This window comes from Microtus pennsylvanicus, chromosome 1 (genome assembly GCF_037038515.1).
Source record: "Microtus pennsylvanicus isolate mMicPen1 chromosome 1, mMicPen1.hap1, whole genome shotgun sequence".
Classification (NCBI taxonomy): Eukaryota; Metazoa; Chordata; class Mammalia; order Rodentia; family Cricetidae; genus Microtus; species Microtus pennsylvanicus.
The window spans coordinates 60580526-60598850 of record NC_134579.1 but is presented as its reverse complement, the minus strand read 5'-3'; the positions used below and the strand labels follow the sequence as shown (position 1 = coordinate 60598850).

At 45.6% G+C, this 18325-nt stretch overlaps 1 protein-coding gene across 28 annotated transcripts in view; it reads right to left on the bottom strand.

The window, feature by feature from the left end:
- Kalrn (kalirin RhoGEF kinase) overlaps positions 1-18325 on the bottom strand; it is a 605871-nt gene that overhangs the window by 325788 nt on the left and 261758 nt on the right. For all 28 annotated transcript variants that reach the window (XM_075965457.1, XM_075965466.1, XM_075965494.1 and 25 more), the window contains exons 9-10: positions 17583-17813; positions 2814-2936 (exon numbers count right to left, since the gene is read on the bottom strand). In XM_075965457.1, the coding sequence (XP_075821572.1) occupies positions 2814-2936; positions 17583-17813 (354 nt within the window). The remainder of the gene's footprint in view (positions 1-2813; positions 2937-17582; positions 17814-18325) is intronic.

Sequence of the window (18325 nt, the reverse complement as noted above, 5' to 3'; positions counted from 1 at the left end):
GAGGATGGGACAAAGAGAGAGGTCTCATTAATTTTCAAACTACAACCTCCACCTTTGCTGGCCCACTCACCAAACCTCATGACTCCCTTGCTTGGACTCTTCCCTTTTAGCCCACCTTGCTCTTCTTTATTGAGGACACATCCTGAGCCTTTTGGAAGTCACAATGCCCTTCTGTTTGAAAAAAGATAGGATCCAATCAGAAAGCCCATTAGGGAAATATGACTTCATTGGAAGGGTCAGAGAAAAGCTGCAATGACTGCGGAACAGAATGGTACAGCTGCTTCCCCCCACCCATTCTTTCTGTGGGGCACGCATACCGTATGTGCCAGTGGCAAGGTGATGCGGCCACATTAAAGAACTTTCTGAGCCTCCATGTCATCTTCTATAACACAAAGCTGACATTATCTATAACTCAAAAAGGTGGCCATTCTCCCTGTAGTATGAGTTTAAGTTAGTGTGCCTCTTTTGATAACTGAAAAGCACTGTTCCAGATGTAAGGAGTCTCAGGCATTGGTGGAAGAGTCAGAAGAAATGGGGTCATGGTGGACACAGACTTATTTGAATATAACAACACACAAAAGCCAATAGGCCTCTCGAGGCCTACAAACCAAGATTGGAGATGCCCTTGAGTTTGTAGCCCATTACAGACAATGAGACAGCACTGAGGAAAGCTGAGCTATGTCTTTTGTGACATCCTCCCAGAAAAACGAGGGTCTGTACTATATAGCACAGCTCAGAAAAGAGGATCAGCCAAACTATGGAATGCCTCTACTCTGAGAGACCACCAAGTACAACGGCTCCACTCTCTGTAGAGGGATGCACACAGGCTCACCCATCCCTTGTATCCTAGTAGACTAGAGAGATAACCAGAGCATCTGGATCATAGCTCTGTCTTGTCCATCACAGCCCACACAGCACCTGTGTCCACGCAACATCGATCAATCACAGCTAGTCCTACAGAGTGTCTTCATATGACTATGGGGCTTTAAAAAAGTGTGGTAAGCCATGGGGTGGGTGGCTCATGAGACTTTGTCTCTAGCAGAGGGGCTACTGGCAATCCATGGTGTCTGGGGAAAAGAGTCAAGTTTTCTTTAAAGGTGAGGCCTTGTACACAGACCATGTTCCAGTGGATGTGCCCATACCCACGTATATATGGGCAGCACAAAATGAACTCAATGAGTTTTTAATCTTTGTTTTAAGAAAGGACACGAAGCTGGGAGTCAGTGAAGGGGTAGAGAGTGGGCCTGGGAGGAGGGTGGTGAGTACAACCAAAATACACCGTGTATATAAAATTTTCAAAAAACCAAAATATTTTATTTAAAATTGTAGTAAAACATGCACAACCTGAAACCATATTTACAACTTTAAGTGTAAAGTTCTGTGCAGCCATCAACCACGTATCTTAGGAAGCCATCTTGCAAAACCCAAACTTTGCGACATACTCGTTTTCCTACTCCCTGATAACCACCATTCTCCTCTGTCTCTGTGAACGTGGCTACACCAGGCTCCCTAGATAAAAGTGGAACCCTTCAATATGTCTCCTACTGTGACTTGTCTCCTTCTCTCAGTGTAAGGCTTCAAATTTCATCAACACTCTGTCACCTGCTAGCATTTCCTCCCCCTTTGAAGTTGAATGATAATTTACTGTATGTACGTATCACATGTGTTCATTTTTCATCCTCTGATGAATGTGATTATGTACCGCTCCCACCTTTGGGCTATTGGGAATAATGGTTCTGGGAATATGGGGGTACAAATACCCCTATTTCGCTCCTCTTAGTAATACACCAAATGGAATTGCTGGATCTTACTATAATTCTACTTTCTCCCCCCTCTTCTTCTTCCTTTCTCCTATTCCTGAAGGTCTCCTCGAGACACAGTAATGCTCCATAGCTCTTCTGTCCTTAGTTAGACCTCTTTTAGAGCCTGCAGGGGGCTGGCTGCCTTCCAAGATGAGGGTCCAGGCTCTGCACAATGCTCAGGGTAGCATCTACATTGCAGGCTACCTGCAGGTAGGCTCACAGCCTGTTCTAGCTAAAGCTGTGATGTGACAAGACACAGCTTTGTCACCCTCGCTACGTCAGTGCACTGACCCATACGTTCCATTTGGACACCCGGCCTAATCCTACCCTCACGAGTTTGTTTTCCACGGCAGCTGATCATACCTTTAACAAACAGCTGTGCAGCAATGCTTCATCCTGAAGATGAAGGCTTTCAGGATCTATGTGGAAACTATGCCAATAGATGAATATAACAGAGTCAGGTTAAGTTTTGGAGGTGGACAAATAATCAGCCATTCAAACCATGTCCTTGCCCAAATGAGAAAACAGCATTCTTTTTGAATGTGCATCCTCAGCTAAAAGACTGAATACTGAGCAAATTTTAAACTGAAGATGGAAGTGACCCTAGGCGCAGTCTTGGAACATATCTGCCCCATAGGCACAAGGCTGACAAGCAGGTCCCATCTCCTCCTTCAGGTCTCAGATGGTACACAGCTCTGCAAGCAGGGCTGTGGCAGTTTCAGCTCCCACTTAGCAGGAGTGGCTGTCCAAAGTGGAGACCCTGGGCTGGAGACAGGACTGACAACATTACCCTCCTGCCAGCAGCACCTTGTGCATATGACATTTGTATTTAAAATTCACAGTGGTAGGAAGAGTTTCTAAGACCTTGAACTGACCGCTCACCTGGTGGTCTCCAAAAGAAGACAAAGGCCTTCTCATATTAGTCAGGAAGACAGAACAGCAGACATAAACTCTCAACCCAATGTGTTTCTATTCAACACACACTGTGTGCACGCATGCCGAGTATATTACCTGAGCCACTTCTTCAAAGTCATCGTGCCTCTTCTGTAGTGCCCGTGCTCGATGCAAGGACTTCCCAACCCCAGTATGCTTGCTGAGAAAGGCCTCACCGTGGTTCTCAATCCAGTCCAGCACCTGGCCAGAGAAGGAAGACAGGAAACAGTGATTTCTCAGAAGGAAAAACAAGTGGCCCCGCGTACAACTGCTTGAATCCTACTCACCCAGCCCCATGCCCGTGAGAACAGTAGTCCAGATAGAAATGCCTGACCTATTGTGTAGTGATATTTTGTTTGTGTCGTAATAAATAAAGATTGCCTGAAAATTAGCTCTATTGGCAGAGCTAAGCCAATAGAGGCCAGGGAGTGGTGGCGTACACCTTTAATCCCAGGATTCAGGAGACAGAGGCAGAGGAATCTCTGTTAGTTCAAGGACACTTTGGGCTACATGAGATTGAGTTGGTCTACAAGAGAAAATGAGCTCACATGAAGGTGATCCCGGCACTTGGGATCCCACGCCTTTAATCTCAGCACGAGGGAGGTGGAGACAGGAAGGGACATGGCTGGGCAGAGGGAGGAATATGAGGCAGGAGGAGACATGAGCTCACTGCAGTCTGGAGATGCAGTCTGAGTATGTGGTCTGAGGATTGGCAGACACATGATCGCCCCTTCAGTCTGAGGCATGGTAGAGGTAAGCTGGCTGCTCTGCTTCTCTGATCTCTTGGCTTTCACCCCCTAATATAGGACTCTGGGTTTTTATTATTAATACCAATTAGAATTCATGCTGCACCATGAACACAAGTCATTGGCAATGGAATAGTCCCACCCTAAACTAAATTCAGCTCAGTCATTTTGGTCTTAAGACTAGCTTCCCATTCCTTTTTTGGTTTTAAAAGCCCTAACATAAAGCAAAGAAAAACCAGCCTACAATCCACAACCCCAGAGAACCTAGACAACAAAGAGGACCCTAAGAGAGACTACATGGATCTACATAGGAAGGAGAAAAAGATAAAATCTATTGAGTAAATCGGGAGCATGGGGGTCATGGGAGAGGGTAGAAGGAGAAAGGGGAGGAAGGGGGGGGGAGCAGAGAAAAATGTATAACACAACAAAAACAATAAAAAAGAAAAAGCCCTAGTCACCCCATTATTTTATTTATTCCTGTTTGTTGCTATTATTTTTGTTATTTGGTGCTTAGGATGGAATTCAGGGTTTCCAACATGCCAGTCCATTGTTTGAAATGAGCAATACAGGCTACCAGACACAGGTGAACCTCTCCTTGGCTTCTACCCCATCAAGTAAAGTCAGCCACACTGATAAGGAATGAGGTGACAGCAGTGAAGCAGGGCTAGGCTACTCGCCTGTCACTCCACCACAAAACAGCATAGCATGGCACCCGACACAGGTCCCTGCCTTATTGAACGCTGGAAGCTCAGTCTTGCACCCCCAGCTGTTCAACATGGGTGATTGCAAGGACAACACCTCCTCTGCCTTCCTGCCACCTCTCTCCAACCAACCAACCAACCAAACAACCAAACAAACAAACAAACAAACCAGTTAAGGTCTCTGCATCCGAAGGCCTAGAGTATTTATCTTTCTAGAATGCAGTAGAAACTCCATGTTCTCACAGGCTTAGCAATTTAGCCGAAAGACGTTTTCCATAAAGTTTAAGCCTAGAGTAACAGTAGCTACGACAGCAGAGGGAGGAGAGAGATGCTAAGATGAGAGATGCTTTCCTAAGGGATGATTGGGAAGGTGCACAGAGGGACAAAGCTTTAAACGAACATTTTCATCTCACAAATATAAATGCATCCCAGGGAATAGGGAGACAGCTTATCATCTGGTCTCTGGGGAGTTGATGCTGGTTGCAGTGAAGTCAGAGTTATAGTACAGTACAGGCATGCTTATGATGCCTGTCACTATACCACTGGGCCCATCTGCTCTTGCGTTACAGGCTTCTACCCAAGCACCCAATTAATAATGTAACAGCCTTCTCAGATGTTAAGAGGAAGTTTCTGGAGAGTGATTCAGATACAGTAGGTTTGTTTAAAGGTGTTTTTTTTAAAAAATAATATGGATTTCCCTGTGGCAAACAGAAGCAGACTGAACTGTTCCACAGGCTGCAGACATGTGAACTCTTCCCATACATAGGGAATCACTTATTTGGACACTGAGGCCAGTTAATGTCTGCAATATGCAAAGTATGGGAGTCTTTGAAGTCTTCCCTCTCACTTTCAGAAGCCCATACTAGGGTGGTGCTAGTGACAGAGATGCAACAGCACCAAATGTTCTTCAAGGTGAGCCATCTCTCAGGCCCCAGGAATGGAGACTTATAAAATTTCAAGTGGCAGACTCCGGCTCTATACACACATGTTTAGAGAGACCCTGGAGGTCCATTTGTGGGAAGACAACTATGATCGTGCTATATTCCTGCTTTTCAAACCCTGAAAGGCAGCAAGTAAAGGAGCTCAGAGACTCGTCTTCAGGACAAGGAAAGTGCTTCACTAGTGGGATTATCTCGACAGTCACTCCTACCTTTTACTGTTTTTTTTTTTTTTTTGTTTTTTTTTATCAGCAGTTTTAAGAAGATAGGCCATTCTAAACCATACTGGTTGAAGAGGAATGCTTTCAACCTACTAGTTCACATAGAGCTCCCACTTTTCATCCCATGCAGGGTGGAGGGATGATCCTACAATTTCTAAGCCTTTTTTTTTTTTTTAAAGAGCAATTTGTTTCGTTTTAAAGTAATTCTGCTTTCCTTAAAGCAGCGATTCATTTTCAGTCAGGGACACTTAGTTTACTTAATTAGCTCTGCCTTTATTACTCAAAAAATCTATTTATTTCATATTTGAGAGGCTTTTATTCAGTTTAACGTAGCTTCAATTATTCTGTGATGTTATACTGAGAATACTCAGTACAGCTTCTGCCCGAGATCTGAAGCCGTAGAGAAATACATGCAACCTGAATAAGCCTTCAAGGACTGTGTGGAAATCAATTCAGCAAATAAAAAAGCAAGTGATTTAGCAAATTAATATACTAACTTTAAATATACTTACACAAAAAGTACTTAAGGACATATGCAGACAACCAATAGATAAAGTGCTATTGAAAGTGATACCTTCTGCTCATTTAGTTTCCAATGGTTCAGCTGGAGCCATTACCCCCCCCCCCCATACATACATATATATAGCACAAGCCATCTTGATCCTGACCCATCTGACCCATGGCCTTCAGTGTAACACAGTTTCCCAGGCAGACCTGCACAGCAGGGCAATGTGCTTCTCAGTAGACATTGGCAGTGTCAACAGGTACACCACACCCTGAAATTTGGCGTGCAGTTCGGAAATTTGGACACCCTTGAGTTTTTAGTGAGTTAGTATATGTGAGCCAGATCCCAGAATCTGAATCAATGAATGAAGACGAATCAGGGCTCTAGCTATAAAAACTCTCGGTCCCATGAGTATAACTCGGCATCAAAAGCACCCCTTGTATGCATCCCCCGTTTAGCTCCCCTTGTCTGTCTAGAAGATAATATTAAAGATACTCCATGATAAACTATAGTCAAGGTTGATATAAGATGAGAGCCATGCAGATGTGATGATGGCATCTGAGTTGATGTTTAAGTATTTCTGCCGCCGGAGATGCTGTCTTGTTTGTATCTAAAGAGTCCCTGAGTAGCAGAGAAGAATGGAACATGAATATTCACATATTCCTATGTTTACTTATTAGTCTTAGTGGGCCCTAGAGGCAGGCACTAGAGCTACCCCATGGATATGAGGTTAGAGACAGCCATGAGTGCTCGGTCCATGGGCTAACAAACACTAGTCGTCAAATCACACAACTTCTTCATTAATTGTTGAGGCGCTTTCTAGGTGGAGTTGGGGAAGGTCTCTGAAGAAATGAGATTACTGTGGTTCAAGAGACACTATTACTTAACTAAGTTAGAAATGGAAAAGATGCACACATGCATAGCTCCAGTAGGAAGGAAATAGGAAACAGGCCCAGAGAAGTCTGAACAAAACTGCAAGGCGTTATGGTGTGCTGAATGGAAGGTTCTAGTAACCATTTTGATAACCATCCAGCGAAAGGCCACAAAGGGGAGAGACACCATCAGATCCCCATGGGAAAGCTATGGCTTTGATTATGGAAAATCAACCGGAGGGAAGCTTGGGAAGAGGTGGGAAAATGAGACAAAAGTTCAAATTTTGATGAGGCTTAGATTTGGAAAAAAACACGGCCAGGACTGTGTGGTGACAGAGGAGAAAGCAGTATGGTTGATCCCCAGGAGCACAGATTGCTGGGAAAAGAGGGAGGCAGTCATTGGACACAATCAAAGGAGCAAGGCAGGCTAGCTCTGAGACGCTGACTTCCTAGGATCTCTCTCTGCACGCATGCACTGGTATGTTCATAAATGACAGTGACCGTTGTCACCCTGAACTTGCGTGGAAAATATCCTCTAATGACAACTGTCAATCTGATGTGGCAATCTGTGCCTCTGGTTTCGAAGATGTAATTTATATGCTAAGGGTTAAAAATAAATGATACATCATTAATGTATGGGGCACCATTAAAAAAATAAAGAAAAGGAACACTAAATCCATTTTTAAAACACAACTTCAGACTTAAGTGGAATTGATGCCTATGTTTTTTTACTGTGGTGTAGCTTTGAGAGTCTCCTTAACCTGGCACATAAGCCTAAACATCTGTGAAGGCCCTGCTCACTCTCAACTGGCTAGTGAAATTCTGTCTTACCTCCCCAAACCCTGCTCTCTCGAGTTTTGTTCCTAGTGTTTACCTCTCCAAGGTAAGTGGCTCTTGCCTTTTATGACTTGGTGGGTTTTGCTATTGTTGTTTTTGAGACAATGCCATCTTGCCAGACTGGCCTCAAACTCAAGATATACTTAAGGCTGTCATTGAATTTTAGATCTTTTACTCCATCCCCCACGTCCTGGGATTATGGGCATGTACTACCATACATACCATTTGGTATCCATACCAAATCCTTTGATTCTGTTCAAACTACAATTACTAATTGGAATGAAGTATAAGGCCACACAGGTATGAAAATACCATCATGAAACCTATTACTTTATATGAGCAAAAATAAAAAAAATACACATAGGAAAAAACCCTTCACAATTATGGCCCAAAGGCCTGACTTTCCCATGGGATTGCAACCTCCTCATAATTCCAGGATTCAGCCCAGGCCATCACTGAACATATTGTGGTTGCTTAGTATATTCCCAACTAGACTATATTCAAACCGATCCATCTATAGACCTTTGGGAGTGGATGTAAACATCCTCCATATCCCTACTGTTCACAGTCTGCATTCAAACTTATCTCTGTGTTTCTCTGTCCCCTGTCACTGCCCCACATGACAGGTAGTTCCTAGGAGAAGGAAAGAAATTTGAGGTGTTCACACTGAATCTGATCCTCCTCTTTCTTCACCACACAACACCCTTACTTGCCCCTCCTGATTAGGGGGTTGGTGATGAACATTTATGGCCACAGGTTGCCACACACATCTGCTGCGGCTTCTGCTCTCTCTGTTGAGCCACTCCAAGCCTAATTTGCTTAGTCACTAGAGTAGCCTGGCCTCACCACGTCAACAACGAGACAGTCTAATAACAACTTGTAAAAAAAACTCTTGCTCCATTTTCCTGCCCTGGCATTTCAACCAGAAATAAGTGCTTGCCCAGAACAGCCTTTTCTAAGAGACGGTCACATCCTGAACCAGATCTGGGAACCAGTTATACGTGGTTTCTTAATCACCCGTTTCTTTCTGTCTAGTTGTGTTTAGGTCCATCTAACATACAATCAAGAGGAAATGTTCTTCAGGGCAGGAGGCAGTCTTCTAGTAGCCAAGGAGGAGGGAAATAACCTTTTGAAGGAAACTACTGATCATCACTGAACAGTGGCCATGAACAAAACTGAACTAAAGAGACTATTCTTGGTGACAAGGGCTTTGTAGTCCTGTTTGACACACCTGGACCCTCTTCTAAAACCCATACTTAAGTGTTTTTATTCAGCTCTTTATTCCTATAATCATTCACTACGGCCGTGCAACACATACATGTCTGTTTAGTTTGAGCCCTGTTTCATTTCCACCCACATGAACTCCATGAGGGCAAGGGCTTTGTTTAGTTCATTGCTGTGTTTTCAAATGCTAAATAAATGAACAAGTGAACTAAAAGAAACATTATTTTACCACATCCTACATGGACAGAGGCAACAATCCTGAAAGGAGATGGGTGCCTTTTGCAATCAAATATAGAATCAGAATCCCAACCCTGTGACTCCTTATCTGGCTTTCTCTGATAAATTACCTTATTCAAAATAGGCTTTTAAGTTTGCATACTCAATTGGTCCATGGTAAAATGAGGGCTTCTAGTACACCAAATAATTTCTTCCTCCCAACTCCTATGTGCCAGTGCCCCAGCTCCCCACCATCCACCCAGAAAGCCATCTGAAGTGATTATGCGCCGGCAGGCATCAGGAACATCTTTTGTTGTTAAAAGGCTCAAGTACACACAGTGTGCAAGAGCGCCCGGGAGAGCCCATCGAGTCGCCATTCTCGTCTATTCACACAGCACACTGTGCACTGTTCCCAACCGAGAACAGTCAGGCTGAGGCTGGAGAGCAGGCAGGCTACACCTCAAGTGCTCAACTGCCAGTCACTCACTTGGTTTTTTTGTCCTCTATTTGAAACAAGTATGATTAAAATAAATGTCACACTATGGCAGGAGAAGCCACCATTCCTCTGGGTGGGCTGAGCTAAGGTTCGTTAGCAGGCACTCAGTCTGTCCTGTCCTTCCCCTGAGAGCTGCAGTTCTTCCTACTAACAGGTCCATGCCAGGTAGAAGGCAGCCGAGAGCCCATGTCTCAGTTTTCCTCAGTGGGGGCCTTGACATCCCAGACATCCTATACCTCTTTCCCTAGGGAGAACTGAAGCTGGGGTACCTATAACTTTTTCGAAAGACCCTCCTCCGTCTGGTGCCAGTTTATAGATTCCCCTTTCTTCCCAGTAAGGCTTGAAACTGCTGTCAGAAGCTCTGGGATTCTTTTAAAATAGAGGCACCACTCACCCCCAGATTCTGAATGAAAAAGTGTGGAATTATCTCCCACAGGGTGCCTGATAACTGTCCTCACTCTGCTCAGCTGATGTCAGTGCCAAGAACCCAAGGACCAAACTTTGAGAAACACAGTTCCATATGCACACATGAAAACTCCTTTGTGTGTATATACACACACGTGTGTGCGCACGCGCACCCATACACATAAACAACACATTTTAGTAATTTTCACATAAATGCTTTCAGACCCACAGAGCCCAACTTTCTTCGCTCACACTTGCCACAATCCATTACTGTAACTCCCCACTCTCCCCCTCCTCCCTCTCTACACAGCTCACCTGTCAGATTACCTAAGTTCACTCTGACTTTGCTTCTCCTCTGCTCACAGTCCTCCCATAATTCCTTGTGAGTAGCAAGACTCCTTTAGCCTGGTGCTCAGTGCCCTAGAATTAGCATGTTAAGGCCTGAAGATGTGCTAACCATGGGAGGTGACCCTGAAGAATGGCTTTCTCATTACTTACAAGCATAATTAAAAATATATTGAAGATAGTAAAGATGTTGTAAGCCCTGCATCAGGGAAGTCTAAAGGGTCAGCAACCCTCTCCAAAGAGACTTCTTCCTCTCACTATCTCCCATCCTCCAATCAACTTTTCCTGAACACAGCAGAAGTGCTGGGCCTTCCTTGCAAATCCTCATCTTGGGAGAATCACTCCAGTCAGAATAGAGTTTTCACTAACACACACACACACGCATGCATGGACATGCAAGCACACGAGCATACACACATATGTGTGTTCATGCAAGCATGAGTGTGCGCATATACACATTCACACACATGCATGTACGCACATGCAAACACACGAGAACACACATGCATGCACATACAAGCACACACACACTCATATATGAACATGCAAGCACACACGCATGCACACAAACATGCACGTACACACGCGCACAAACAGAGTAAAGACACAGAAGAAGGCTGTGGTGGGGAGGGGAGAAGGGCAGGTTGGGTGTATGATGGAAAATAGGAATCCAGAAGGAAAGGGTAGGAGAGATCCGTGAAATGCCCAGAAGAGGGATATGCCCATGCAAGCAGCCAGCCTCTAACCTGCAGAGACTAAAAAGAGAGGAGAGGTACCCACTGCCTCCTCCTTATAGGGGAAAAGGATGGAGCATGTCCACTAGGATGAGGACACACAGAGATGGAAATATCCCTATCTTCACTCCAATCAGAAAGCGACTGCCCACCTTCCCTCCTGCCTCAGGTCCAGCGAAGCCTGCTGATACTCTGGCTGGATTTTCTTTCTGCCTAAAAAAATCATGTATTTTTTACCTGAAAATATCTTGATGAGTGGATTATCACCATTAAAAATTTAAGTGAGAAATAAACTGCTAATTACTGCCACCGGCACGTGGGTAGTATTCAAATCTATGCTACAAAGGAAAGCCTCACCAAGGCTGAGCTGACATCACTGACTGAAACACAAGAATTGGGAGTGGGTGTTTGGGGTAATTTCTAGTATAGATAAAGAGGTGTAGAGAGCGATTCTTAAATGACAGAACACAAGGAACAGGGTCAATCCGAGGCTGTCAGTAGCTGCACAACATTGGGAAAATCTCTTCCTGTGGAACCAAGTGCTCCAGCAGGGCTGTTTGATCAGTGACATTCTAGCCCCTTGGCCCTGGCTGTGTCTGACTCCCACCCCTTACAGTAGAGAGGCTAACAGCACCAGCTCTGATGTCAGGTTAACTTGGGCTTGAGGCTGGGCTCTGCCAGCAGGTGTTGGATCAGAGAGAAGTGAGTGTACTTGACCTCAGTCTCCTCCTCAGAAAGATGGGGACCAAACTGCCACCTGCCTCATGGTGCTGGGAGATTAACTAGGAGAAGGCAAGTGAAGGGATTAGATGTCCAATCATACTTCCTCTTACAGCCGGTGAACTCTGAGCTCTGAACAATGCAGCTTTTATAAACAGTTCAGTCTCAAGGGTTGGAACTAATCTTTCCTTTGATGTTTGAATTTCTCCCAATGCTCTTATCATAAAGACAGTCCATTTCAAGTCCTGAAGTTGGTTCCTCAGATGTGTGTTCTGAGAGCTGACAGTGTGCACAAGGTGTGTGAGCCTCTCATTCCTAGATGTCAATCTTTTCTTCTATAGGAAAAGTTAGTTTCCAGATCACCATGTTTTGGTCCCCCCTTTTGTTACTGCTGATCATTCTCAAGGCAACCTGCAATACTCACTTTTTATTCAGCTTTTATTACATAATACTGCCAATTGGATTATTCAATGGCCAAACTGGCTTCATCTGATTAAAGAGCTACAGTCACTACAGTTGGTAAATGGCTGGCTATCTGGAATTGAACACTCACAAATCTCTTTCGGGCATTGTTTTTCTTTGAAAACAAAGTCAACAAAGTAAAATCTATAATTTTCCACATGAGGCACCAAGAAAATTAATGCAGGAAGTTTCCCTCGCAGTTCAGGAAGTCTGGTTCTAATAGCACTTTTTATCAATTCTGAACATTGCGGCCAAGCAAGCTAGATCTTGCTGCCACTCCTGTTAGCTCATAGGACTGGATGCTTAATAACAAGATGCTCTTTTTAGGGGAGGCCATAGGAGCCTCAAAGGTGCCATTGCCCCATTCATGACACCGTGAACAGACCCACCTTCTTCCAGCCGGCAGCAGGCATTTAGCCAGACTTCCTATTCCTGTTCTGCCTGCCTATGCACCAAGAAGCAGTGTAACTCTCATCCCCACCAGAGGGAACTCTGCTGGACTCCACCAGGCTGTCATTCTTTTGCTGTCTGGCCTGAACGTGTGCCACTAGTAAGTCCTAAGGTGCACATGTCCTCTCTCCGGGGTAGATGCTTCAAACATCTAGCACAGAGACTTGCGTACAGTAAACATTCAAAAAAATGCTTTATAGTATAAAGACACCTTTAGAAAGTTCAGAGAATCACCATTCAAAACAAAAGCCTGTGGGAAGTCCAAGGAACCCCCACTTCCATCCAGGTCTAGTAAGGTGACTTGATTGGGGGAGGGGGAGGGAAATGGGAGGCGGTGGTGGGGAAGAGACAGAAATCTTTAATAAATAAATAAATTTAAAAAAAAGAAGACTGGATTCAGATTGGGTTGTGGATAAAAACTAGCATTGTAAACAACCCCCCATTAATGTACTGATCCAATGTAATTCTTAAGAAATGCTATAAAGAATTTTAAGTATACTCCAAAACAAAAACAAAAACAAAAACAAAAACAAAACAAAACAAAAGCCTGGAGAGGAAGAAGGGGAGGCTGAGCAGGATGACCTGCTGCGGTGTTCCCAAAACAGTTTCTCTGACCACGAGAACACACAAGCAATTTACTTCTCCCAGAAAGAATAAATGTCTAGTTACTCCTTGTTCCTTCCAGCCGTTTGAGGTCTACGTGGGCTTGGAACTGGCTGTTTGCATACATGGGAAGCCAGAGGAGTGTCAGGACCATAAAAGGCTCAGGGTAGGGAATGGGTGATGCTGTCATGGCATGCTTTTATTGCTGTTGCCCAATATTGTTCGACACTAAACTGAAAAACAAAACCAGGACTGAAAAATATTCCATACTAATTGTACAGCAGGCATCCTTCGCTTTCTTCAGTTTAATGAGTCCAACTCCAGTTGTTCCTTTAAGATGAAGTTCCAGCATTCACCTAACCCAGCAGGGAGAAAGGAAGCTGAGAAGACACCTATTGGGACCACGAGAAGGGAGAAAGGCCATTTCTGGAAGCAGGTGTTTTAAATAGAGTCTCTTCCTCTGACATCTTTGGATTATATATTTCCACTTCACCCTTATTTCAAGCCTTAAAGGACAAAATATTCCTACCTGGGCAAGATCTAACTCCAGAAATGTCAGTGGGGCAGATGGCAGAGGCTGGCGCGCTCTCCATCATCCCATTGGGGATTTCTAGCTCTTTCTTTTGTCTGTCTCTCCATTTTACATTTCATTTCACCTTCCTCCCCAGCTACACCCGTTTTAATGCCTTCCATGGTTAAGTCTGTTTCCCTCCCTTTGCTCACTGTCTATCTCTATCTCTGCCTGGGATATGTGACCTGTCTTCTGTATAATGTGCATCTTTATGTCCCCCACCCCCAGTCTTATTTTATGACTTTCTGTGTCTCTTCTGAGGCTTTTCTTAGGGCACCTGGAATATGGATCACATGGCCTACTTTCTGGTCCTGGCACTCTTAATAAATGGCTGTGTGGTTATAACCAAATCACTTCACATCTCTGGGACTCAATTCCCTCAACTGTACAGCAAGTTTTACAGGCTGTGTTTTCCGGCATTGAGAGTTTTGAGAGTCATGGAATGAAATGGAATCTTTATCAGGCAACACACATGGCACATGCTGGGGAGTCCCCAACAGCACAGGCACCAGGGGGCACCCGAGGACCAGGAGAGAGAATGTGCTGGTTTGTGCTAGGCAGGCACTGTGTTTGCATTCTGTGTCATGAGGGAGGTACTATTGTTACTGGTCCCGATTTAGAGATAGGAGAAAAACAAAAACCCAGAAGCATCATGAGACGCAGTAGCTTGTCTATGTCCTGCTGGCCACAGAGGCAAGACATGTTCAGAACAGGATTTGCTGACTCCGGAGCCTGCTCTGGTGTCTGCCAATTCTGCATTGCCCTGGCTGATGATAGCTGCACAGGAGCCTCCCCTGCAGGCTCCGGAGAAAGCATCTCTGGATCCTAAATGTGCTTAGGTATCTTGGGTCCAGACTAAGAACTCTCTCTTCCTTTAAGTCACCGATCCTGACTTCTCCCACCATTGCCTGAACTGTTCCAGGAATACTCAATTACTCCACACGGTGCCATGCTCTGCTAGATCTGTTCTTTGTATTTTCTTGTATCATTCTAATTACCCGACCAGGTATCTCAGCAGTATTTACTTCAGTTCTGGGCCCATGAAAGAGACCTGAACTTCTTGAATAATCGGTGAGCATCATGGAATGCATGAGCACTGAGACTGTATCCTCTGTGTCCTCAGCCTGAGCCAGGAACATCAAGAACCTCAAGATGTTATACCACAGTTCTTGTAGGCTGGTTCCACATTCACCAATAAAACTACCACTGCATTGGTGAGGGAGAGCTTCTATTCACTCGACAGAAGCAGGTGGAGGGGGTTCTCTAAAATTCCTGGTCAATTCTTCAAGCACAAAGAGGAGCCCAGTTTCATGTAAACACAGCTAAAAGCTACAAAGAAATCAGAAAGAAAGAAATCCTGATCTCTGCTCTTGAGCACAAACAGGGCACACACGATTCTTAAATGATGGTGGGGTTTGATGGTGAGTATGCTATCAAGATTTTATTTCCGGAGACTCAGCCTCATGTAGCTCAAGCAGGCCTTGAACTCACCATGTAGCCTGAGATGACCTAACATTCCTCATCTTAAGTGCTAGAATTACAGGCACATACGTCCACACCAGACCGAAGCAAGGAAATAACCTGAGTGGTCTTCGTCCCCAAACTAGGATCACTCATGCAAGGTTGGGAGTCAACAGGGCATCCATCACCCCAACCCTCAAGCATGTGAGTTCAGTTGCCTTTTGAAACACAGTCCTGATAGCTGCCAGGCACTAATGATTGAGTAGATGTCAGGTAAGCAATTGGGATGCACCAATAGATTTCTTCCCCCTTCAGGTTTTCTCCCACCTCCATGCATGTCTATATGTACAGAGAATAAATGAGTGAGCCAATGATGAAGCAAGTGGGATGATGAGTGAAGAGTTATACTCTCAAAAGTCACACTTACATACCCTGAAAAGTCACACTTACATACCTGAAAAGGGCAGTGGAGTTGACCCTTCTGAGAATCCAGGGTTCAAGAAATATCCGAGCTCCTCTCACACCAACCCCCTGATCTTAATCTGCTTTTCTACTTTTCCAACAATACAATAAACAAAGACACTTTTTTTTTTTGATTTTTCGAGACAGGGTTTCTCTGTAGCTTTTTGGTTCCTGTCCTGGAACTAGCTCTTGTAAACCAGGCTGGCCTCGAACTCACAGAGATCCGCCTGCCTCTGCCTCCCGAGTGCTGGGATTAAAGGCATGCGCTACCACAGCCCAGCAAAGACACTTATTTTTAAGATAGAATAGCCATATATGCATCCTATTATTCTTCCTTATGGTATAGATGCCATATGGCTACAAGAAGGTCTGATGACTACAGATCTGTGAGAATCCGAGTGTGACATGCTTCCCTCCCCATAGCTGTCCTGCAGCTCTCCAGAGGCCTGCCTGTGTCACAGCAGGAGCATGACGAGGAGCCCAGCACGCTATCCCATGTGTACCACTGGCCATTATTATCTTGGCGAGTCACAGGGAGTTTATAGAAGTAGCCACACCCCTCTTTTGTCCCTGTGAGGCTGGCCTGGCGCCGTACTCATCTGTCTCGCTTGCAGGTCAGACGGCTTCCCTGATCTCTGAGCTCCGGGTGATGAATTTATCTGGACAGTTCCAGATGGCGTGAGCAGGCAGCTGCCTTGCCCGCTTCTCCCTTCCTGCCAGTCCCAGCTCTCAAAGTTGATTGACACACCAGCCATGCTCACCCCTGGGGACTGACATATCCTTATGATGACTCTATCACACGTCAGTCAGGAATGGTTGCCACATGGGAGTCCAGGGAGCCCAAGAAGGAAGAGTTAGCATGAAGGTCCCTGTACTTATGCCAACTCCCAGAATGTGTAGCAATGGTGGGGACACTCTCTCACCTGCCTGTCCCCCTTGGGCACCTAGTACCAGGCTCCTGCCAACAGCAGCTGTGAAGACATGTAACCAGGCTCTCACCCTCTCATGCTTTCTTGCTCTCTCTGGATTATACTCCCTCCCACAGGAGAATGGAAGGAGAGTGAGCTGACACTTCCTGTGTAGAGAACTGAAATCCCACATGGCGACAGGAGTCTGACGGCGGGTGTTTGCACCCAAGGTCTCATCCTGCATCCCAAACAGAGTGAGAGGAGCATGACCTTGGCTTTGATCTTGGGTCCAGGTCCTACTCAGCTCCCCACTCAGCACATGAGGCCTCTGGGCAAAGCTCCCAGGGCCCCAAGGACAGTGAAACAGAAAGTATAAAGGGGAAAGAATGGTGATTTCCTCTGAGTGGGCGCTTCTGGCATGGCTATATTGTTACAGTCAGAAACAATCATTTCATTACTATCTGCAGTGACGGAAGAACAGGGACTAGCACAATAATACAAAAAGACAGACAAAGCCAAAGTGGCCTCTGGCCATGAGATGTACAGGGATTGATAACCTTGCTTTAAATTGGTTTCAAACCTCCAGTTTTGCCAATAAATCACAATAGCCCCTATGCCGCCCAACCCCTACTCTGTTGGTTCACCTTGACCTTGATCAAGGAATGGGCTCACTTTACGCAGAGCACCTCAGAGTTGTCTAGTGCCTCCCTGCCTGCATGAAGAGGACATGTGTTACCCGACTACAAGGAGTTGCTACTCCTCCCCAACACTACTTAGAGCTGCTCAGCACGATGCATGCCATTGACAAAGCCAGTTTGTTTTATCTGTTTCCCTCTCCTGTGGTGTGTGCAGGGACAGCTGAGGCCTGAGCTGCAATATTCCCTTTCTCAACGCAGACCTCCTCGAGCCTGGTAACCACTCGCCAGCATCCTGAGATGGGGGACGGGACGTGGGGCGCTGAGCCTATTACCTGCTGCACGTCCTGCTGGAAGACACATAGCTGCAGCCGCTGGTGCAGCCGCACCTTGCGGTGCTGCCAGATGCTCTCAAGCCGCCGCTGGTGGTGCAGCACCTCATGTACCACGTCCAGCACCTGGTGTACCGCCTTGGAGTAGTTGGCTGTGGCTGTGAGAGACTCAGAGTTCCCAGGACTCAGGGGACGCTGCAGGACGTCCAGCAGTGCTTTGCCATCCTGGCTGACCTGCAGAAAGGAAGGGAGTTCAGGTCAAGAGCCCCTGATCAAGGGAGAGCAAAACCAAGCAGGGTCAGTCAGAGAGAGGCAAGAAGGGGGTCCTGAAGAGGCCTGTTATCCTCAGTCCTCACCAAGCTCATCACAACCATGGAGTGTGCCAGCCATGGTGTCTACAGCCTAGAGAACAGACCATCCAGGGTCGAGGGAGAGAGGGGCAGCAGGACTGCTGGCCAGTTGTGTGTGAAAGCCTCTTTCCCATCTCCAAGTATAGTTGACTACACAGGGCAGGGGGTCTGCTCCGTTCTCGGCCCTTTCTCTGATGTCCTTGACAGTGCCTTGTCATATGGTGGATGCTTCCTAAGTATTTCAAATGACTCTCTGACTACATCAGCTGGCAGAATTTCATGTCAGAAGGAAAGCCACATGTGTCGCCACCCTCAATCTCTCAACTTCCTCTTCCTCAGCCTCCTCTGCGTGGCTCCAAGTTTCTAGACATGCTAACAGAGGAACTGGTCCTCGGT